General features: G+C 38.2%; 2 protein-coding genes across 5 annotated transcripts in view; one reads left to right on the top strand and one right to left on the bottom strand.

The window, feature by feature from the left end:
- AASS (aminoadipate-semialdehyde synthase) overlaps positions 1-9,575 on the top strand; it is a 30,924-nt gene extending 21,349 nt beyond the window's left edge. For all 4 annotated transcript variants that reach the window (XM_035315472.1, XM_035315470.1, XM_035315471.1 and 1 more), the window contains 6 exons: positions 803-970; positions 2,568-2,663; positions 4,679-4,794; positions 4,977-5,065; positions 5,396-5,572; positions 7,104-9,575. In XM_035315472.1, the coding sequence (XP_035171363.1) occupies positions 803-970; positions 2,568-2,663; positions 4,679-4,794; positions 4,977-5,065; positions 5,396-5,572; positions 7,104-7,222 (765 nt within the window). In that variant the 3' untranslated portion in view covers positions 7,223-9,575. The remainder of the gene's footprint in view (positions 1-802; positions 971-2,567; positions 2,664-4,678; positions 4,795-4,976; positions 5,066-5,395; positions 5,573-7,103) is intronic.
- A 3,942-nt stretch (positions 9,576-13,517) lies between these two features.
- The window catches only part of PTPRZ1 (protein tyrosine phosphatase receptor type Z1), a 141,373-nt gene continuing 130,654 nt past the window's right edge, over positions 13,518-24,236 (bottom strand). The window contains exons 19-27 of the mRNA XM_035347559.1: positions 22,839-22,974; positions 21,653-21,799; positions 20,708-20,801; positions 20,439-20,512; positions 19,290-19,418; positions 18,018-18,164; positions 17,617-17,759; positions 16,818-16,953; positions 13,518-15,092 (exon numbers count right to left, since the gene is read on the bottom strand). Coding sequence (XP_035203450.1) covers positions 14,952-15,092; positions 16,818-16,953; positions 17,617-17,759; positions 18,018-18,164; positions 19,290-19,418; positions 20,439-20,512; positions 20,708-20,801; positions 21,653-21,799; positions 22,839-22,974 — 1,147 coding nt within the window. The 3' untranslated portion in view covers positions 13,518-14,951. The remainder of the gene's footprint in view (positions 15,093-16,817; positions 16,954-17,616; positions 17,760-18,017; positions 18,165-19,289; positions 19,419-20,438; positions 20,513-20,707; positions 20,802-21,652; positions 21,800-22,838; positions 22,975-24,236) is intronic.

Below are 24,236 nucleotides of genomic sequence, written 5' to 3' on the forward strand. Positions count from 1 at the left end.
GCATTGCTGTGGGTTGATTGCTTTAGTCTTTGTGCTAGAAGGAAGCCTTGCCCCTTTGGTCAGAAACCACAAAATGAATTTGTATTGGTGCTGTACAGCAGATCTGTACATCTGCTGCTTGCAGAAAGCAGAGTTCAAGGCTCTATTTGGTAGTGAATAATAGAATTAGTGAACGTTATTTTTGTTTTCCTTTTGTTTTCCTTTTGTTTTCCTTTCCTTTGCATTCTCTCTGTGCTTTGTAACCCCAAGTGAAGATACACATGGAAAGCAATTTTTATCAGTATATAACCTGTGGTTTTTTTTTTTTTTTAAGATAAAATAAAAAATAGTAATAGTAAAAAACAAACAAAAAACACACCAAAAAAATCCACAACCATCCTTCACTTTACATTTACCTTCTCCTTTTTCCAAAAAAGAAGGAAAAAAAAATGGCTAAAAAGTAAGGAGCTTATGGGAAGAATCTCCCTTTATACTGGTGTAGTTTTGGGGATTGCTCCAAAATTATATTAGTTGAAGTGAAATGGGAACCTGCATCTTAATACAGATGCTGAAGAAATTACTAGGGTGTGTTAGAAGGATGTGGATTGTGTTAGTCCTATGATTAGTAATGGCTGACATTGTGCATGCTCCTTGATCACAAGATATGCTTAAATGGCTTGTGCAACTGCTTTATTTAGATTGAGCCTTTGTTTGCAGCAGAAACACTAAACTTAATGTTCCTACTTTGAGCACACTGCAACTTTTCTGTTGTAAATCAAATTACTACACCAAAATAATATTGCTGTTCTTTCATGGAATTCAGGTTATCAATATTCCTGCTGGAGGAGCGTTGCTTGATTCTGTTACTTCGATGGATTTTTTCCCAGGATTAAATTTGGAAGGTTTTCCTAACAGAGACAGTACAAAATATGCTGAGCCGTATGGTATTCAGACAGCTCACACTTTGTTAAGAGGCACCTTAAGATACAAAGTAAGTTTTTATTGTTTTGTTGTTGTTCTTATTTGCCTCAATAGATTTGAATGCTGTCATGTCAAAAAAGCTCTGTATTTTATGGATTTCTGTCTTCTGAGTTAAGGTTTTTGTCAAGGTTTAAATTGTTTTGTTTTGTATGTGGCATGAGAAATGGCTTATCTTTTTCCCTCTTAATACCTCTGTTGCAATACAACAGGACTTTTTCTTTATTTCTGGGAGGGAGGGAGGCTTGCTTAGCAAAAGAAGACTGAAGGCCACTGTTGGGATGTAAGGGCTACAAATTGCAATAGCTCTCTTTTTGTCAGTCTAGATACGATCTCTTGTTCAGAAGCTAGAAATATGCGGAAGGCATCTATCTCCTCATGAAGTCTTAATATGACAGTATCTTCTCTTCCCTTTGGTGCATGGTAAAAGTTTCTTCTTTTGTATAATTGTTAGCACAAAGGAAAAAAGATGTCAGTGTGTTAAAAAAAGGTGTTACCAGCTGTGCTGCAAGAAGGATGTTTCTATGGTTAGCGCTGTCTTCTTAATCACCACAGGAGGTCAGTTGCCTTGGGCTGGGGTGATGTTGGTAGGGATGTGTGGAAGAGCACTGCATAAGCCCTAGCTGTGTGGTACATCCATGCTGGGATGCGGTGTTGAGCAAGGCAGAAGTTAACGCTGGCCCTTCACACATGCTGCTCTGTCATGGAGCAGAAAGCGATCCACTCAGTGCAGAGGCTGACATCTCCTTGCAGTGCCTTTTAGAGATCAAGTTCAGATGGCTAATGGAGTCCATTTAAAAAGTAGTGTCACAGAGGGATCTGACTGCTAGGCCATCTGAGCTAATAACCTTGTACTGGTGGAGGTGGCTCCTAATTATAATTAGCCCTCTCCAAGGGTGCTTTATTTCCACCATTCTGTTTTGCTTTTTTTAACAGTGTTTCTAGTCACACCTACTTAAGTGTTTTCAGGTATCCAGCAGCTGTGTGGGAGTTGTCCTTGTTACTGTTAATGGGAAACAAACAAAAATGAGCAGAAACCAGTTGAGACTTATTTTATTGTGCAGCCTATTGTCCTTTGAAGTTCCTTTTAAATGCCACTCCACTCATTGTCTCTCTCTTATTCCTGAAGAAAGATGTAAACATGCAGGGTTCTCACCTTAAGAATTAGTTTGAATCAGTACAATTGCACAATGTGCAGCTGTGGTGAACTGAGTTCAGTCATGGACTCTCTGCTTTCCGTAGTTTATTTGGGGGCCAGCTGGCTGATACTGCCCTGTCTGTAATGATGTGCTGGCATTTGGACTAGTGCTGGCTAGCTTGGCCCTTCACTCTCATGAACCAATTCTACTTGTCACAGAAGTATTGATGGCAGAACAATAATAAATCACTAAAGAAGATATTGGAAAATTAGTGGGAGAGGTGGAGAGGTACTGAAGGTTCTGAGGTACCAATCTGTTAGTGTAACCCCATTGGCATTATCTTTTTGTTGTTGCTTTCTTATGGGCATAATGTTTAGCATTGTTGTTTCCACCACTACGTTTGAATCAAAATAATATTCACCTCAGTTTCAAATGATTACTATTTTTAACCATGTCATTCTTTTATTGCAGGGATACTCTAAAACTATGGGAGGCTTTGTGAAATTAGGATTAATTAACCCAGATCCTTATCCTTTGCTAAACTCGGCCACACCCCGTCTAACCTGGGTGAGTCACTCCAGTTATTCTGCTTTCTTTTCTCTATTTTATTAACATTTTACTTATTTAGTATTATTATTACTTAGTATAGTATTACTATATAGTATAGTAATGTATAGTATAGTAATTATAATAGTATTATATAGTAAATAATAGTATTAGTATAGTAATACTATACTATTGCTATAGTATTTTTACTTATATAGTATTATTATAGTATACTTATAACTGTATTGGTATTGGCCTGTGGTCTTCAGTCTAAAAAATTTTTTTAGAGCATTAAGAAGTAAGAAATTAAGCTTAAATGAGTATATGAAAATCTCGTCTGTTAGAACTCTGTAGTTTTTTTTTTCTTTTTTTTTTTTTGTTGTCTTCTGTTACCTTGCTTTTCTGTCTATCTTACTGATTTCTTGCTTCACTTTAACTCATCAGTTTTTCAAAATCTTTGCTGTTTCTTAGGTTTCTTTCTCAGACATTTACAACTGACTTTATAGGGGGTCACCTGGGGATATATATAGGTCAAGGAAAAATCTGACACTTCAATGAAATATCAGATGTACCAGCTAAGGAACTTTTCCAAGGTGTGCTTTCTGGTCCATTTAGGGTTACCTGCAAGGGTTACTTTGTGAATGATGGAGATGCTCTTAGTGATGCATTAAGCGCAATTAGAGGATAAAACTGAACTTAGCTTTTTCAATAATAGTGGCATTGGTAGCTTCCTTTGCCATCAGAAAGCATTTATAAGTGGGAAGTAGTTTCACTCATTTTCCATGGCTGTGGAAAGTGCAGTAACTTTGAAATTTGATTTACTTTTGTTTTGTGAGAGCTGAATACACCTAGAGCCTTGTAACATATGGATTTCTAAAACAATTTAATTTGGCCAGGGAGTATAGTTAGTAGAAAAGAATGATAAAAGGAAGCAGCCAAGGTATGACTCCTGTGATATGCTGCTGTTGCATTTGACGGTCCATGTGTTGGTTCTCTGCGGGCAAAGCAGGGAATTTCATATCTCAGTATGGTGTAGAGTGAGCTATATTTACAGAGAGCTTATTGCTTGTCAGGTCTGTGTGTATGTCATGAGAAATTTTTCTTGTTTTGCAAACCCCTGAGACAATAACTTTGTTTATTACCCAGATGAACAAAACTCAAATCTGTCTCCTGTGTCCTTCTTTGTGCTTTTATCTGCATTAATCTGGAAAAATGGACCAGGCTTATGCTGTGTGAAAGGCAAGCACAGTATTTTTCTGAGATGCTGTTATTCCAAGTAATGAATGTCTTGAATATTCTCAAAACCAAAGAACGAACAAGGTGAAGAGGCCGAGTCTGAGTATCATAGAGCACTGCTCATAATCTGAATCTCCAGGGAGCTTTTTGGGCTGCCGTTTCAGCAGTATGTTCACTTTAGTGATTGGAAAACAGTCCATCAGCAATGGGCTAGATGTGACTTATTTTTTGAGATGATTTTTGTCTACTTTCAGTTGTAGGGTTGGTATCTTCAAGCTTTCTTTGCAAGGATGGCTAGAATTTCCAGTCCTTCTAGCCTTTAGTCTCATTGTAAGCTTTGTCTCAGCAATGTAGTTACATCTTAGTAATTTTTTCTTGAAATGGACTTTTTCCATTTCTGGACCAGCTGAGAGAGATCCTTAGGTTCCTGACTTAGTAGCTGTCTCAAGGTGGCTTCCCTTTCACCTAAATATCTTCACACCATTACTTGTTTATGTAGATCTCTACATTCCTTCTTCAGTGCTGGAGAAAGGGGTAAGACAAGATAAGAAAAGAGGTAAGATAGGTAGTGGGAAGCAGCTGAATGGTGGGATACAAACTGTTTCAGGAAAAAACAGCCCATATTTTCATTTGCTATGATTAAAAAAAAAAATCTCAAACTATCTCACTTTCCCTATTTGTGCAATCTGCCTTTTCAGATGTCTTGAGTATGAACTGAGCTTAGGTTCTGGAAATGTTGACTGGAAAGCAGTGGGAACAGGTATCAGGCCTTCAAGAACTTTTTTTTTCTTTTAATACAGAAACAACTCATGTGCAAACTGGTGGGAATTCAGCCTCCTGTTGAATACTCTGTTCTCAAAGAAGCTGTATTTAACAAACTGGAAAAAGACAAAAGTCAGCTTGAAGCTGTGGAATGGTATGATGTTTCAGTGCTTTAATTATTTTTATTTTTTAAGTAAAAAATTCTACCAATTTTGGTCTGTGTTGAGACTGTTAAATTGATATGCTGAGCAACCTGGAGATTACCAAACGTAGACTAAGCTACATTGCATACTGTTGATATGCAATGGCATCAGTCTATTTTACTTCTTCTGGCAGGCTAGGATTACTGGGAGATGAACCTGTTCCAGCAGCAGATTCCATTGTGGGGGCTCTTGCAAAGCACATGGAGATGAATCTGCCTTTTGGTATGTGAGAAATCTTCCTTTTCATGGTTATGACTGGAACAAACCACTATCTCTTACCAGCATTAATTACATAGTTTTTATTAAGGTTTCTTAATGTCTTGAAATGGAAAATGCAACAGGGAACAAAGATAACTGGGGGAGTAGGGAACATTACATCTTAACATACTGTCCTTCTTTATAGCCCATATCCTTCTTTATAGCCCATATCCTAAGTGTAATTCACTTCCCTAATGGAAATGATATGTATGCATAGTGCCTTGCTTGTTGGGAAACTCATCTTATGATTTGGATACAGTTAATTAATGAATAGTTTGTGTGCTGTTCTCTTAGGCACTGGAGAGAGAGATATGATTGTTATGAGAAATGAAATAGGTCTCAGGCATCCTTCTGGTCATTTGGAAGACAAATTCATTGATCTGGTTGTCTATGGTGATAACAAAGGATATTCTGCCATGGCTAAAACAGTAGGATACCCCACAGCTATTGCTGCTAAAATGGTTCTGGAAGGTAAGTCACAGATGAGCCTTCAGTGAGCATATTTCAACCTCTGTATCTCTGTGCCTATAGAAAGCAACATGTGTGGTGTTCCTGAAATGTATATGTGTATTATTATAACTTACCAAACTTCTCATCTACTTTACAGGAATGTTTAATCTGCATATTTGGATCTTCCAATGGCACTTCTTAATTTACTTCTAAATCTACAGAGGTTTTTATTAATTTACTCTTAAGTGTTTCACTGGTGTAAAGAAGACCTTTGTGATAAATTCCACTCGTTTCCCTTGGGAGACTATGCCACAGTGTAACAGACTAAAATATACTTGTGCTGAACAAACTAACAACTTCCACTGACCAGGTTGACTAAAATTGAGGTTAGGGGCATATTACCTGATCACGGTGTGTGCTTGTATATAAATAGGCACACTGCCTAGTCATCACCATGTAAACATGAAATGGTATTGTTTTTCCTTCTTGCTTGTTCATAATCTTTGCATCTTTGCTCTTCTCCTGGCTAGCTGAAATGAACAAAAACATTTTTTTTAAAAAAAGTTCATCAGGACTTCAAAAGTTCATCTGAACTTTTCATCCTAGCCAGTTTCACGGCTGTAGGAATCAAGTTCAATCTGTGTATGATACTGTGTTTCAAATGTTTTTTCTTTATTTTTGATTCAGTACTGATGCTCTTAGAGAACATAGCACCACAACACTAGCCACTAAAATTGCCTATATAAGTAAAATTTATGTAATTGCAATTTGATATTTGAACTTGTGGGTTGACTTTGGCTGACTGGCAGACACCCACCCATCCGCTCTGTTAATTCCCCTTCTCAATAGGGTTGGGAGAAAAAATACAGTGAAAAAGTTCATGGGTAGAGATGAACACAGGAAGGTCACCTACCAGTTACCATCACAGGTAAAACATATTGGATTTGGAGAAAATTAGTCTATTTCCAGTTAAAATAGATTTGGACAGTGAGATACAAAGACAAATTAAAATGACACCTTTCCCCCTTCCTTGTTTTTTTTTTCTTTTTTTTTTTTCTTTTTTTTCCCAGGCTGAACTTCACGTCTCTGTGCCTAAATCCTTGGGAACTCCTTTCCCTGTCCTGAGTGGTGCAGGGCAATGGGGAATGGGGGTTGCAGTTGGTCCATAACAGTTTGAGGAGGTAGAAGCAACAGAGACAGACTTTTCCACTTCTCCAGGCTCTGCTGTGGCACCTGGAGCACCTCCTTCTCTCCCTCCCCTTCCTTCTCTGGTGTTGGTGCTCAGAGTTTTTTCTCATACTTTGTTCCTCACTCTCCACTACCATGCAGCATTTTGAACCTTTCTCAAATACGTTTCCCCGAGGTGCCCTATTTTGGCTTCTGGGCCCAGCCATGCCTCATGTTGGGCCCATTGGAGCCGGCCAGAACTGGCTGCATCCGGCATGGGGCAGCCCCGGCCTCTCCTCACCGGGGAGCCTGGCAGTTCCACTGCCAGCACCTGGGCACAGACACACAACAACTTTAACACCATTTTTTTTCTTCTTTATTTTAGGTGAAATAGATGTCAAAGGCATGGTTATACCATTGACGAAGAACATTTATGGACCAATACTTGAACGTGTTAGGGCAGAAGGTATTGTATACAGTACTCATAGTGTTATCAGACAGTAACTGGAAGCAATGGATTGAATCTGATTTTGGCTTTGTTTGCTTTCCCACCACAACGTGAATAATCTAAATTTGGACCAGTTAAAGACAGCATCTGGTACTTCAGACCCAAATGGTGCCTTCCATAAAATCAGTTGCCTGACTTTGACATAGAAACTGTAGATGCCCAGATGCATGTGGTAGTGTTTTTCTTTCAAAGCTGTTACACTTTCATGCACGTTTCAGCATCAATGAAATCTTTGCTCACATCTCCTCATATCTTTCCACAAATACCTTTTTTTTTAATTAGAATTTATCTCCTAAATGTATAGGGTTATTATTGAGTCAAAACTCAGCTGAAAGGAAAATCCACAAGTGGCTTTTGTGAAGGAAAAGTCTGCTTAATTAATTCCCTTTATTAAGTTTGAGTTTATTTTATCCTTTTTATGTGCTGTAAACAATATAGTAGAGATAGAAGTTAAATTTTAAGTCTTGTCCTGTTCCTTTTGACAGTATTTGTGAACATTTTCACAATAACAATATGCAAGAAATAGTTTTAAAGTTCTGCAGTACTAGCAAATAAAATCCTTTTAAATCTTGAAGAGATTCAGCTGTTTGAACCTAGATCTTAATATTAGTGAATTCCCTCTCTTACAAACGTGAACTTAACTCCCTCCGTCCACCAATTTAATTTTAAAACAACTTACCTTCCATTCCCTTTCCCTTTACAGAGCGGAAACTGTGATATGTTGAAATAGCTGTTACGTGCCCTTTTTGCTGTTAGGAGAGCACATTAGCATTTAGCTCTGCAGCTAGGAAGGGTATTCTTAAATACACCACAGTTAATGTGTTCACAAGCTGTTCTAAATGACATGTTTACTCTTTCCACTTATCCCACATGCCTCGTCCAGGTTAAGTACTGTTACAAAGGGAATAGTCTGTCTAATATAAGCAGCTTTGAAATGCAGTAGGCTTAGAGGCTTAAATCATTACTTTTTTGAGTTAGCTTCTGTCCTTTTGCTATCATGCTTTTGAATTGTTGCTTTGGGAGCCTATCCATACTACTCAATTCATTGCCACTTCAGACTGATGAAGGTTTGCCAGTGCACCGGCTTATTTGAGTGCTGTGTTTCACAGCCATGCCAGCCCAGCTCTAGCAGCAGTGTAGCTGCACCAGCCCAGAACTGAACTTCAGTGTGACTTCAGCTTCTCTCTGACTAAACAGCAACTGCTTCCTTCCAGTTCAGGGCTGTTTCTGTACATTAGCTCAGGGATTTCTACATCACCTTGCAATGCAAGTATGGGTTAGATTTCTACATCACCTTGCAATGCAAGTATGGGTTAGATTTCTACCAATTAGGTCTGTGCAAAGCTGTGTGCAGATGCCAGCTACACTAGTACCCGTGCAGCTGTCTAGAACTCCCCTTCTCTAAAGCTGAATAGTGATTCTGGAAGCTGTCTCCTTCAACTTTGCTCACAAATGCACTTTGCTGATAAATGCACAGTCTTTTATCTCCTGAGCGGCATAGTTATATTACAACGGTCCTGAGGGGCTAGAATTCCCGGTGTTGCTCTGTCTGGTAGGAAAAACAACCATAAGTATAGCTGAAGTTTTAATCTCCAAGACTTGCTACTCGAGATTTGGAATTTGTTCTTGCATATGTGGTGAAATAGCACCAGCAACAAAGAGGAAGGTGAAAGCAACCAAAGAGAGAAGGAATAATGAAGGACATTATTATAATAATGTCAAAGAGGAGGGCTTTTTACATTGAATCAGTGAATGCCTTTGTGCTGTTGAATTTGGAGTCTGTTACATTGCCATGCGTTTTCTGAGTATTGAATAAAATCCTGACTCCACTAAGTTGCTGTTCTGATCACTGTTGCTGCCTCTGTCCCCCAGGTAGATTAGAGGCCTAAATCTAAGGTTTAAAATGAAATTTGTATCTGCTGGTCTCTTCCATTCCAGTGCTGGGTGAGACGATTTCACTTGAGAATTCTCTTTTTCTCTTTTAGCCCACAAATACACAACCATGGAGTTATGACTCTCTGTATATATACCTTGTTTGTTTTATTCTTTTGGCCCCAAAATGCAATATGCAAACAAAATTGGATTTATTTTTTAATGTCTGTAATGACTTTGGAACATAAAAGGAATGAGCACTACAATGTGTACAAAGAAACACTGTTACTATGTTTGAAAAATTTTGTATCAGAATGTTGTTTCCCAGTGCAATGCTTTTTGTTTTCTGAATTGGTCTTAAATGTATTGTTCAGCTTTTGTATGAAGATTAGACTTCTTGGTCCTCTTTGCATACTATTGGAAAGATAATTGTATCTTATACATAAGATTGCCTGAAAAAATAAATCCAGAAACCTGTGTCATTGTCATGTCATCTTTACCGTGTGATGAGATGTAAATGAATGGGATTTGTTTATTACATAGATGGTGTGTCAACACATGTACTTCCCTATGTGCATCAAATACCTTTTAATACTTCTTACCAGACTCACAAGAGAAGACTCTTCAAGGATTGTTTAAGTATCCAGATTTAACACTACACCTATTACTGTATCATGACATCTTTAGCTATAGTCTTAAGATACACAAATGGTTTTAGCACATCTTGTAGCTGTCCTTGTGCCTAAGCACTTTAGTGGAAAGCTATAGAACAATAGATGTATAATGTATTTCTGTTCCCCAGAAAGCAATGAAAGCTTAGTCTCTCACTACCCATCTCAGCTTGAGGGCATTGCTTTCCAAATAAGCAACTGAATATGTGGTTTGGGTTCTGTTATCGCTGCCTGGGCTCTTAAGCTGTTTGTTCACATCAGGCTGCAAAGAACAGATTGTTTGTCACTGTGCGTCTCAGTTTTTCATTTTGAAATTTGTTTTAGTGCCAGCTCTCTATGAAAGATAAGATCCCACTTTCTGAAACAGGTGCGTGTGTCAGGTCACACACAGCCTCTCTCTTCTTTGCCTTGGTGTTTGACTCTCAGCCTCAGATATTCCTATAGACCACTGGGGCACAAACATATGCCTGCCAGACAAATGACATAAACCTATAGTGGAACAGCTGTTGAAGGAGGAAAAAAATCTGGGGTAAATTGGTTGTGACAAGGCTGGAGAAATAATAATAAGAGGGGGAGAAAAAAATTTAGCTTTGAGTGTCCAGAAGAATTTATGAAAGCAAATCAGACCATCTCTAATGCCCTGTGACCAGTTACAGGATCACAGGATCTGACTTTCCTGACACAGAGGAATTAACTGAGTAAGGCAGAGAGGCTTTTTTTTTTTTTTTTTTTTTTTTTTTTTTTTTTTTTAAATCTCAGAAAGAAAGTAATGTGGCAAAATGTCCCAAGAGAGGGCATTCTCTTCCTCCTTGTGCATTTGAAAGTGTTTAACACACCAAAGCATAAACCTGTGAAACAGAAATGGGTGGTCGGACCTTAGCCTTGCTCCAGGGAAGTAGACAAACTAAGCCTGTAAGCTTTTCCTTGTGCCATCTGCTCCATTTTTCCATTTGTTCTCCCATCTCTCATTTTTAATGCTATGTACACTTTTCTAGTCTGGATATCAGTTGGCCTTCCCTTTCCTTTGTTTGAGAAACCCAAAGAAACTGGCAGATGCAAGACAGTGGTGATGTTCTACCTCAGTCTCTAGCGGACTGAGTGTTTGGGTGGCAGCAGCCAAGTAGAAGTGTAAAGTGGAGGTGATCCAACCAAGGCTGGTGGGAGGGAGATGTGCTGGGCTGGACTGCACCCACATTTGGAGAAGCACTGCTAGAAAACATCATCCCCTTCCCCACTACAGCACATAAAATTCATGTGGTACTTCCTGGCATGTCACCGAGGAACTATTGTCTCATACGCTAGAGAAAACAAAACTCAATTAGCCTCTATGCAGCATTAAGTGCTCAGGATGAAGCGCTCTGATCTCGAAAATGCCAACTTGCAGCTTGATGGCTGGAAGGACAGCTCTAGGAAAGTCTTACTGTGGCCTTAGGATCCAGCATGGACCATGGCCACTGGTGGTGGCACCTTGATGGATCTCTAGGGCAGGACGGGGCACTCTGTTTGAAATGTCACCCAGGCAGAGCATCTGTGTTGACACATCTGCACAGCAACAAATCTCAAGTTCTGGCACCACTACCAGGGAACTAGGACATCTCAGTCTTCCTGTACTATCTGGATCTCTGTTTCTGTTTTAACCTCAGCAAGGCAACAGAACACCTCCCCAGCCCTGCTTTTCTTATGCCTTGGAAGCATTAGAAAGATTAATGAGTTTAAACTTGTTAAACTCATCTTGGTGTAAGCATTTACCAAATAAATTTTCAACCCATCTGATATTTTATGCGTTATCCCAGGGTGTCACAATGAACAGACAAAGCATTGTTATAAAACTGGTAGCTAGCTTAGTCAACTAGTTTTCAAAGTCCTTACCAAGGTCTTTAACTAATGTGCTATTGTACTAGTAACCATGAGTTCTACTCATCATTTGTTGTCGACTTTTATAAAGCTTTCCTACAGGTGTTAAATCACACCACTATGATCAGGAAAACTTGATGATGCTAGCAAATTAGTTTTGTTGTTGTTGTTGTTTTTTGTTGTTGTTTTTGTTTGTTTGTTTTGTTTTGTTTTTAACTCTCTACTCACAGTTTCCTAAGCATACACGACAGTTGTAACTTTGTTTAAAAAATCTTAAATGGACATGTTTATTGATATCCTACTTCTTGCAGGAGATACATAACATCTTTTCCACACTTGACCCAGTTTGTAAAGGCAGGCTATATGTCTTCTGAGTCTAGCTTGGATTACAAGAAAAAAATAATTAGAATATGGCCTTTGTCTGAGATAGGAACTGACACGCATTTATTAAAATCTAATCCATCACAGTTGAAGATTATAGAAGATTTTTTTTTTATGATTCTTTTTTTTTTTTTTTTTTTTCTAGATCAGAACCAATATGTATGAGTAAAGAGATTATCCTAAGCACTTATGTTTTAAATAACTTGTCAGCATGCTAAGATGATGAATGTGATTACAAACATCTCTGGAAGAAACCTTGAACAACAGCTGATTCCTTGGATTATCACTTTAAAATGTCTGCAAAACAGTTTAGGTTGAAAGGAACATTTATATCAAGATGGGATTTTAGAAAGGAGGATTCCTTTTTTCCTTTTGGTCCTTATAGGCTTGAAAACTGTAGTGGAATTTATTGGCCTAAAAACTACTTTGTATTTACAGCTATATGCAATTGCAAATACATTAACAGAAGATATCAAAAGAAAAAGCACAAAGTTATGTAAGGCTGCAAGCCAGATTTCCTTAAGAAAAGGCTGGAGTAGCAGACGAGCATTACAGTTTCTTATGTTGTGTGCTAATATGGTGAAGAGCAGAAGTATAAAGTAAGAAGATTATGGAATAAGGTTTGGAAATGACCATAAGATCACAATTAACCCCTTTCGTACATGTACCCCTGGAGATTAAGAGAGGAAAAATTGTGTCTGAGTGCATCCTATGTTTCTGGGATGAGAGGGGGGAATTACATAATATAGCTGTCCTCATTAACCTAGATGTGCACGTTCAGGGTTTCAGTCAACCTGAGTACTTTAGAGGAAGTAGTAGGCAACCCTCAGACTACCTGGGGAAAGAGTATTTGCCTTTCTCTAAGTGCAACTGTTGCACACCTTTATATGTACGTATATTACATATATATATACACTTTGTGCCTGAATGCTGTGAAGAATGCGATAGAGATGTATATATTTTGGGACGAGGAGCAGATTCTGTATGTTCCTAACTCTTATCACCTGCATAACAACACAAATATAATAGTAATAAAAAAAATCTAGATCCTATTTTTCAGAGATGTTTAACTTGTCCAGGGATACATTGTAAATTAGCTTGCACATAGAAACCAAATCTATGTCCTGTTCTTCCTGGATCTCAGCATTAGCAACTATGGAAGCATGACAAGGACCACAGGAAAGAAAAAAAAAAAAAAAAAAAAAAAGGACATGTAAAACCTGAATGCAAATGTCTTGGCTCAGCAAAACACGTCCCCTCATTTCGGAATTATTCAATCAATTTGTTATGGTTTTGAACAAAAGAGGTGGGTATGGATATCTGCAGGCACAAGGCTGGCACCCCTGGCCTGAGGTTGAGCTACCTGCACGGATCCTGAGTGACTACTGGGTGTTACAGGGGGAACTGCTGAACGCTGCCATTGAGAGACAAATGTTATAAATAGTACCATTAATTCAGGCTGGATTTCACAGGTGGTTAATGGGGAGTTATATGAGAGAACTTAGTTTTTAAGAAAAAAATCTATTCTGCTCCAGGCTCTTCTACTCACCTAAATGCCACAACCTTTAGTACAATCAGCATCTTCTCCTGCTGGTTCAGAAGGTTGTAGAAAACATACGAGTGGGCAAACAGAAACATTTTGCTTTTGTTCTTGCAGAGGTAACGCATTCAATTGCTTGCTAGAGTTTGGCTTTTGCTTTGCAAAAGGAGGCAGCAAAGAGCTCAGGACCGGAATGAATGATCTGAACCAAAACCAGCAAGGAGAAATCTTGTGAAGGGGCAAAGAAGGTGATTAGGAAGCCTGGGACAAGCCATTAATTAACCTGTGGGTGACCAGGCTGAGAGACCTGCATGGAGAGGCTTAAAGAGTTGACTTGGAAACCATAAAAGTGTTCCAAAACTGGCTTCTGAGTTCACAGATTCTGCAGAAACAGCAGCAGCTGTTTCCAGGTCAGTCTCGAGTCATTCTTGTAAGGAAAATCTCTCCCATGTGACAATGCAGACTGTTCACTGTGTGTGGAAGACTGCTAGGCACAGACTGGAATATTTATATTTATTTTTGCAATGCCATAGGTAAAAACAATTTAACAATGCCAAGTACAGGTGTTATTCTCATAAAAACTTTTCATTTCAAAACAAATGATTTCTATTCCCCACAAAAAGTTAAAATCACATGCAGCTATATGAGGTTAATTCCTTAAGATGCACAATTATATATCAGAAGACTTTGTTAAAATAAGAACATACTGGACTACATCATTTTAACAAGGCAATTACACAGAACTAGAAAACTGACTCTGTAGTAAAATATAAAAATCTACAATTATAAATATAAATTTGGTCCATGGAGTCACTATAGAAGTAGCAGTATTTACAGTAAGTATCAGATTACTATTCTAACTGTCTAATTGAAATCTTTAAATGTTGAATGTTATGGAGAACAGTATTTTATTTACATTCTACTATATTAAAAGTTATATTTCTAGTAAATGTAAATTGTTATAAATACGGCAAATAAATCAAATACTAAAACCATAACATATTTGTTTGTAATTGAGAATCCCCTAACATCTATAAATATGATATTTTTAAGTTAAAAGTAAAGCCAGATAAATCAAAAACTAATACTGAAAAAACATACCACAATTCAATTCTTAGAAACACTGTAAAAGTCAATCAAGTTAGTCCAGACATAACAACGTATTACAAGAAATCTTTCAAGAAAAGGCACACATTGTTAATGATAAAAGTTCCACAGTAAAGTCATGTGTCACAGGAATGACTTTGTTGGAACAAAGGTTGGGAACTGATTATACATACAGTAGCTGGACAGATTCCCCCCCCCCCCGCCCCCCCCCCAAAGTATAAAACTGAAAATAATAATGGTAAACTCCAGGTATGTGACCGATGTGGTGCAAGTGTGTGTGTGTTTAATTTGCTTTGTTAATTAAACTAAAGATTCTAAACTTTCAGCTGCGTTTCCATCAGGTAAAGCTGAGCCATTACTGTCCATAGATGCTGAAGGGTTTTCTTCTTGCCTTGTGCTGACTAGGCTTAGAATAGCTTTGTACAGAAACTGGTACTGTTCCTGAAGGAGAAGAGAGGAAAAGTTCAGTGTTATGTCATAAATAATAGCTAGAATACCTTGTAATTCTGTCACTCAAAAGTAATTAACACCTGATGTGTCAGTCTGTTAATGTACTGTGCTCCACAATTTATTGTGTTACTTAGCTGCTTTATTAATTTCCAGACAAATGGCTCCCCCTGCACACAATGCAGACCACAACATTAAAGAGCACAGTACAGGTGCTCTTTACAGGGAAAAAAAAAAAAAAAAGCAATGTATGCAACATATTTTAAAAGAGATATTATGTGCTAAATATGATCTTTGTTAAAGTGTTAAAGTCAATTGCAAAGTTCCCACTGACTGAATGGAGTCAGAATTAGGGCTGCTATTTAGCTGTTGGCTTTTATTTATTTATTTATTTATTTATTTATTTATTTTCTCCTTAAACATGGTCTCATTTTTTTTTCCTCTGAATTCTATCCAGGCAGATTGTTATTATTATTTTCTTTCTAGTACTTGATGTTCCTATTTCTGAAGACCTTGTGAAGTGTAAGAGGAGAGATTTAAATTTGTGGGAAGATTTTTTGAGGAGACCACTGACTAGAGATAAGTGGATCCCAGGCCAGTGCAGTGCGAAATGGGGAGTGCCAGAAGTCAGCTGGAGTACAGCAAAACAGCTGGGGGCTCTGTGTAGGGTAGCATCTTGGGCGAGCAGGCACAGCAAAGGCAGTGCTACACCAGGTAATAGTGGATACCCTGAAAGGGCACAGGGATATGTTGGGCTCTAGGATGGATATATGAGAATAAAGAGCTCCTGTGGTGGAAGAAGAGCAGTAAGGCAGACTAAATAGGTTGGGAGTATTAGGGTGGACAGAGCAGCAAGTAGGAAACAGTAGCAGGAGCATGGGAAATTTGAATTCTGAGATAAAGGGCCCAGGTGGGAGGTGCTGGAGGCTTCTGGGGCAAGGCTAGTGAGGGACCTGCTGGTGCAGTGATAAGGGTCCCCATGTTCACTGTGCTGTCTGCCAGGCACCTCAGTCTATGCTATCTGGACAAGGGAAGGGGCAACTGCACCTTCCCTTGACATGCTTCCACATGACATGCTGTGTCATGTCTTGTTTATGCTGCTAGAAATGTTGTAACCTGAACCCTAACACTGCACTCTAAAAAGTGTTCTCCTTACTGTGTCCAGTGTAACTCCACAGTGTTCAGATTTGTAGCAGTATGAACAAGGGCAGGGTTCATAGCCTTTTATTTCTGTAATGATTTTTCATCTGTCTAACACTGACTTAGCAGTAATGCTAGTTTGTTACAGTTTTCAAGTCTTTTCTTCCTGTAAGCACAGTGACAATGGTGTCAAGTGACCCTTCAACAGATCATGAAAGATGAGAGCCCATCCTGGAATGGGAAAACAGGGCAACTACTTCAGGGTCTAGTTGGAGTAGAAATGTATTCCTTGTTGGATTAAAGCCATTATTTACATGACACAGTGCAGACTTTATTAGGATTGTGGCAGCTCTGTACATTTAGAATAAGCTCACTTGATAACCACATAACAGTTTCATGGTAAATTCCATATTTTGGAATAAGCACCAGGTCCACTACAGCATCTCTAGAGGACAGTTTTGATTAACTCATGCAGAAACTAACACACTGATGGTGCGATAATGTTGCCCTAAGATGTAAGCAAGCTAATAATACCACACATATTAGAAAAAAAATGCACACATTTTGCTTATTACTTACGATGTCTGTAAAGACTCCAGGCCTCATCAAATTTATCATCTTTGCTACCTGGTAAACATCCACTGAGTTCTCATTTTCCAGTTGGTGCATGAGTGTTGTTAGTGCGCAGAAAGTGCCTGCTGTCACCCCTCCATGCCTTTGTAAAGTAAAAACATAACAAAACAACAACAGCAACAACAACAAAAACAGAATGAAACCAAAAATACAAGACAAAGTCTCTAGAAATAGGGTCAAGTGTCCACATGGAGAAAATACAGAAGCCAGGATAAACTGATAAAATGAATTTCTGTGATGTGATGTCTACATCTTTCTGAAACAGGACTGCACAGCAGTGCCTTAACACAACTTTCACAGCTTTTGGCTACAACTTCTGCAAAGTCTTTAACAGCCTGTCTCAGACATAGTTTCCTATAGTCCTCTATTAACCAAATCCCAAAGGCCTCCGGGCCCTTTTACAACATTTCAGCATTTATGACCACTGTTAAACAGCTGGTGGAAGGTAAGATGCCTCATCTCAGTAGTTTTACTTCCCACAGTAACATGCAATGAAGCCCTGATAGATTTCTTCTCCAGTGCTCAACTCGGCAATGATCTGGACTATCAAAATAATAGAACTGAAATGAGAACATTCAGAGTGGGATAAATACAAAATGTTTCTCTTGTTGATGCAACTGAAAGAGAAGCAGAAGCACTGTTGTTAGATGCAGACTTTGTGGCTTGTTTCAGTGGCTTTCACTGTAAATGAGATAAGTGGCTCTACACAAAAGCATAAAAACTGACTGAAGGCCGCAATGCTTACTCGTCATGTACGATCATGGGTCCATCACGGTTGGAAGCTTCTTCTTTGATGATGCTGATCAGTTCAAAAGTTTTGCTAATAGGACTGTCAGGATTTGGCCATTTTGGACACTGAAAATGCCTCACTTCAAGTACATAGTCATCCTAAAAGAGAAAAAAAAAATGGTGAAAAATTGACTGAATTTTTATCCTTGCTGTTGCTACAGTCTGGCTCCAGTCTCCAGATACAGAACCCCACTACTGTTGAAGTTGGACTGTCTTATTCCCTGTGTCCCCAGATTGCCTATAGAGATTACTCCCTTCAAGGGCGTGGGATTTTACCACTCATTTACCATAGAAAATGTAACAAAAACATAGACATTACCTTTAACAAACCAAATCCTGAGTTTATGACAGTGTTACCTGTGTAGCTTCTAAAATAAAGTCTTGGATTATGAGCTTTTCCTCATTAGACAGACACTTGTGTTCTTCAGCAATCATAGTGACTTTGAAACTCTCACAGTTTATAGGCTCATCTTTGTTTGGCCAATAGACAAATTCATCTTCAGCCTCCAGGAAAAAACAAAAGCCATAAAAATGAGTACTGCTCAGTTTTAAAATAAAGATTAATTCAGCATAATAATGTTCCATGTGTGCAATCAATGCAGATGTCTAGATTTAAATTGTCTACTCAAAATCTGAGTAGGATGACAACTGTGATGGTCTGCAGACACCTTTGTAGTGACCCTGACCAGAACATGATATGCCTTGGAGTTAGCCAGCTGCAGAACAGCCAACGTGTGCTGTGCTGCTCTGTGCAATAAAGACAGACTGAATGTGTGCTATCCTCTCCTGTATAGCATTACCTCTAATAAAGACCATTTTAAATGATACTTTACAGAGTCTGAGAGCCTTTCTTACAGGGATCATAATGAACCAGCACATCCTGGTGCAGAGCAGCCTCCCTTATTACAAAGGCTAACTTAGAAATCCACCTGTTTTGTTGGAAGTGTAACATTCATAAAACATTTGATGAGGAGAAAAAAACATACACTGCCTTGGTCTGACATGGTTTTCCAGTCATGCAAGACTCTCCAAAGCATATATGCAAGGTTTTCATTCAAACTCATTACCAAACATGGTGCCCTTTCATGCCTCAAGATTTCTCAAAGTACCAAGCTAAAAGCTCTCAGATATTTCTAAAATACATTTCTAGTAACATAAATCCATATTCATTTGTTATTAAATAACACACACAAAAAAATGAACACTTGAGCCATTTTTCACTGTTTAGAGTCAAATACATCACCAGTACACAGGCATTTTTTGCAAGTTTAGTAGATGATCTAGAGAAACGACCTCCTATTTCTCCCATACCTAATAATGGCTTAGGAAGCCATATTACACCTTAATCAAAAGTCCTGGAGTCCTAAATTCCTAAACTTGAATAAAAGTGACTTCTGCTGTTTGGCTCTTTTTTATAAATTATGCAGGAATGATAAAATACCTTCTCATCTCAACTGTAATTTGCTAGGATAAGGATCTTCAGATTACAGATAAATGATCTGGGGGGAGGGTTAGACTCTGTATAATATTTTTACCTTTTAATTGATTCTGGCAAAATCCTGCTTATTTTAGAATGGTAATATTCCTAAAATTCAACATAAAACCGCAACAATCAGCCATTAATCTTACCATATTCTGGCTATCAGGAAGCATGACTATTAGCTGGGCATTATGATCCCATATCATTCTCCAGAAATCCTTGATAGTGTGTAGTAAGGGATGCTGGGTAATAATGAATTCATTACTTTGATAATAACCCTGCAAAATAAAACCATCAGAGCAGGAAATGATACGCAACTCTTAACATTGTAAATTTCTGTCCAGTTTTCTTCTGGACAGAAACAGAAACCTGAAAAAATAGTTCCAGAATTTGTGCCTTTTTGGCTTCCTGCAAATATTAGAAGAATAAAAAAAAATTCATCACAGTATTTTCCAGGTGAAAAGTATAAAATCAATTACACTGAAGTAATTTGTAAAACTTTGAAAACTTTGAATAAGAAAATACAAAGAAATCAGTAAATATTTAATCAACCATCTCAAAATGAAAACACATTAGCTCAGACACACATGTTAATTTTTCTACATTAGCCAGACTTCTAAAGTTGTTGGAAACTTGAAAAAAATAAAAGAATGTTTGGAAGATCTGCAAAAATCCCAAGAAGTGTATTAAACTGCATACATTTCTCAGACTATCTGCTTACCACTAAAGCTAGCTCCATTACACTAATGCATAAACAACACTGCAGGGAGCTTGCCCATCTCTTTACTGAATGTCCTGGAAGCATTTACTCCTCCCTCTCAGTTAATGAAGGGGAAAAGGGTTGAAGGAAATCCAGGGAACAGAAAGATAATGAAAAGCTGTTGAGTTATGTATGCTGCCTTGGGCTATGCCAACTGCAAAAGCTGGCATAACATGCAGGTAAGACGAGCAGGCAGGAAAGCAAAACATAGTGCAGCCATTAAAAGCTAACTTGTTGTTTAACACTTCTAGTTAACCTCAAAAGATTCTTCCATATTCAGATTTACTATTTTTTAAAACTGTGACGGGATTTCTGGTCTAACTAATAGTCAAAATACAATGCATTTAACTGAATTTAAAATACTAATAATGGTAATAGTACACCCTGGGGGAAGTAACTTTTTCAGGGAAAGACTCAATAATGGAAGAAAGAAGCTTTCAAAATCAGGATTGCTCCACAAAAATGTGGACACCTGGCAGTTTCACAAACAGCTATACAATGGGACACTATTTTTCAGCAGTGCAGTTAGCTGACTTACCATAATATAGGAAGCATTTATGTAGTCTGTCCCTTCACCAGACAGTGATGAGATACCCACTCTAGATCTTTCCACTGTCAGAAAAAAAAAAAAAAGCCATGGACATCTTGCTTTGACTCATATATTACTGTAATTATCCCATGTATCTAACAGTATGATAAAAACAGTAAAACCCATAAGTCAGGATAAAGCATTAACCAGATGTCTATTTTGTTTTCCTACGTGCAGTGTACTTTGCCACCCAGAGAAGCCAATCTGAACAAGCTTACCAGGAATGATGGATGAAGTTCGGTTCTTTTCTCTGTTACACTGCTTGAGTGCGGTTGAATAATCACATTGCTGTGTGTTAGACTGGCTCAGCAACTGAAGAAATGAAATTAAAAAAAGAAAAATCAGGTCACAGTGCAAAAGTCATTATTTCATTAGCTGCATTAAACAGAGGGATGCATATGTGGCAGGTTAGCTGTATCTCTTAAGACATCTAGTATCTGGTTAAACTAGTTGGCAAGTTATCAGAGACTTATCTCTTCACTATTTTCAATGGTTCAAATGTTTCTTGAGCCCTAAACATGTCTTTGAAGGTAATTCCCCTCTAAGTTTTTCCTGCATCCAGCACCCCACTGCTTGTTTCCACCCGTGTCACTTCCAATTTGCCTGCACAGCTGTTCATACAGCTTTAAATAGTTTGGCAAACAGTAAAACTCTGCATGGAAAAATCTGCACTGTTACACAGACAGTGTAACTCCTGATGTGACGCAGCCCCAGTTAGGAACTTCCTCATGTTCTCTCGAAACCTGTGAGAGGCATATAGGACTGATATGGGGGCCTCATTGTCTTGCTTGTTTCAACTAATATAATTCAAACAGAAAAAACATCAAAGTGTTCATTTATAGCCTGCTGAACTCACGTCTGTTTTATAGCCATGGCCTTATACTGAGGGGAATATGTTATTTGACCAATACAGTTCACATAATTTTCACCAGAATGATATCTTTCTAGATAGTTGTGTTTATCTTTGGGGATCTTCATGAAAAGGAATATATAGTTCTATTTTCCAAAATCTGTTTACTTGCCTGTTTCTCATGCTCTTTCTTTCAAAAAAAAAATCTTATTTGAGAATACAAGGTAATGAAAATTGTGTTAAGATACCTATGTTCAGGTCATTTGAGCTTACAACCTTAAAACTTTTCATACTTCTATCTCAGGGAGCTCACCTTGAATTGTTTCTCCAGTCTGGTCTTTCCTGTTGGTCCAGGTATCAAGAGAGCATTAACATAGGCATGAATGTGAGTCTCAAGGACTTCTGTCTCTTTACTGAGTATCGCTTCAACCAATGCATCATGAATGAAGATGTATTGCTCCTAGGAAAATAAAACCAAGCATCTCAGCTCTAATTATATTCAGATTCCCCTGGACATCTCTGGCTAAGCTATCACTTCTGACATGGGCAGCATTTCTTCACAGCTTGCTACTGCAGAGGGGTTTTCTTGAAAGGGGTCCTCTACAGTGAAAGCTGTTCCTCTCCAGTGACAGTACACATTTACCAGTGCAATTGAACTACACATGCAATGTATATATGATATAATATCAAATCCCCACCACCTGTGGTATGTTACATTCATATATACAGTCACATTTAACTCAATACCATTAAAAATGCAAGCATAGCCTGAAGTCAGATCTTCAAGTCAGCTTGTTATGTGGCTCTCCCTGCATTTATTTCTTGCAATGAAGTGATCACTCCCAGTTCCTACTGCTATCTTCTATTTTCTCCCTCACATCCTTTGGAACAAGTGCCCATGCTGCTGTTGATTACCTTTTCTTCTATTGAAAGGCCCCGGGGAATCTAAACACCGGTTCTTGAAACCTGAAATAGACTTTCAAATGCCCTGCTGTTGCCCTTATTGTTTTCTTCTGGTCTTTCACTGTTCTGTGTATAATCTTCAGTTTAAATCAGCTATAGATAATCTTCTGTTGAAACAGCTTCTTTCCAACTTATTATTGCCTGATTTCAACTGTTTGATCACATTCAGTGAAGATCTGAACACCTGAAAATGGTGTTTCCTTAAAAAAATCTATGACAAAAATGCATGCCCTGCCAAGGAAGTGCTACTGTGGGAAGGATGATTTATAAAGGTTTTCTCTCTTCTGAGGGGCCTCCCTAATAAAGAGACAAGAGCTTACAGATATGTCTTTTTTTTTTTTTTTTTTTTTTTTTTTGAGTGCATTACTCTAGAGGAGCCTACAGGATGGCACTAGAAATATAAGGGAAGGGAAAGGTAAAGTCTAGTTGGCTGCCTGTCTTTCTGATGTTGCCAAAATGAAGACTGTATCACCTCTCCTCCTGCAAACAAAAATGTGAAAATCAATTGTCTCTCATTAAGTATATATTTGTCTTACCTCAGTCTGCACCAAATAGTTCCTTTGGGTACGTATGTGTTTTAAGAATCCAAATATGTTGACTGTCCCCTCATGCTGAATTTGCTGCAGCATGCTGTCTAACACTATATATGTGCCTGTCCTTCCAACTCCAGCACTATAAAACAAAAAAATATCATTGAGCCTGAAGGAAAACAGTCATGAAAAAGATTGTTTTTCTGTATATAGCTTTTTCAACAAATGGGTGTATAGGGAAGACTTTGCTTTACAAATTCTGTTATTGTGTGATCACATCACTTTGCCGAAACTTCAAGACTCCTAATGAAGAAAAATCTTTCCAACTCATCTTTTTCTTTGTGCAGGAATAGCTCTAACAACCATTTTCCCAAACGATTTTTACAATATCAATTGAAATAGAACTAAGTGCAGATCTGCAGTTTTCAGGCTTTTGATACTCCTTAGGATACTTTGTCAAGTATACCTAGGAAGTATGGCTTATATCAGCACTGGGGCACAGTCAATGTGCCCAAGTTCCTCTATGTTGAAACACACAGCACTTTAAAGGGAAAGTTGCATTATGCCACCCATTACAGATACTGCCTGCAGAGCTTTCAAAGATAACAGACTGAGGAAAACCCCTGGAAGTGGCAGAGCTGCTGAAGGTACATCTGTAAAAGAAAACGGCTTAGTACTCTTCAGACATGGCTAAGAGCGCAAGCAATGGTTGAGACCCTTCTGAAAGAGGGGAGATGCAGAAGAAAGGGTTAAGCAACTCCTGTTATGAACTCTGACTCATTTGACATAACAATGGCTGTATTGTAAAATGAAAAAATATTTTTTTTCTTCCATAAAATATCTGGATCAGGAGTACAAAGTCGAGAGGTCCTCTCTTGGTCATGTGGAGCTGTTACAAGTATTGGTACATGTAATCAAGCAGCAACACTGCGCTGGGTCTGCATCAGTCCTTGCAGGCAGATCCAAGCCTAGCCCATACATGCTAATTCATTCACCCTATTTCTTCCACAGGAGTGGCACAAAGCATACGTAGCATGAGCTCTGGTTGCTGTAATACACTGTCTAAATAAACATGGTATAAAAATGAAAGGTCTGGGTTATCAGCATACCAGGAGACACAAAAAAAAAGAGTGCAAAGATTACCACAGAGCATCAGTACTTGTTTTGAAAGACAAAACATGAAAAGTACCAAAACACAAAAATAGCTAGATTATGTTTCATGAAGTTCCTCATATGTGTATTCCATATAGCCTGTAAAGATAAGTAAAAGTTAATTTTCTAATGTCTCCTTTGAATTTTCATAGTGCATGGCAACAGGTGGACTAACAGCCATATAAAACCGCTGCAGACAGAGGTGAAATATTCCTGTGACCCAATGGAGAGGTCTGACTGAAGCCACAAAAC

This window comes from Oxyura jamaicensis, chromosome 1 (assembly GCF_011077185.1).
Source record: "Oxyura jamaicensis isolate SHBP4307 breed ruddy duck chromosome 1, BPBGC_Ojam_1.0, whole genome shotgun sequence".
NCBI lineage: Eukaryota > Metazoa > Chordata > Aves > Anseriformes > Anatidae > Oxyura > Oxyura jamaicensis.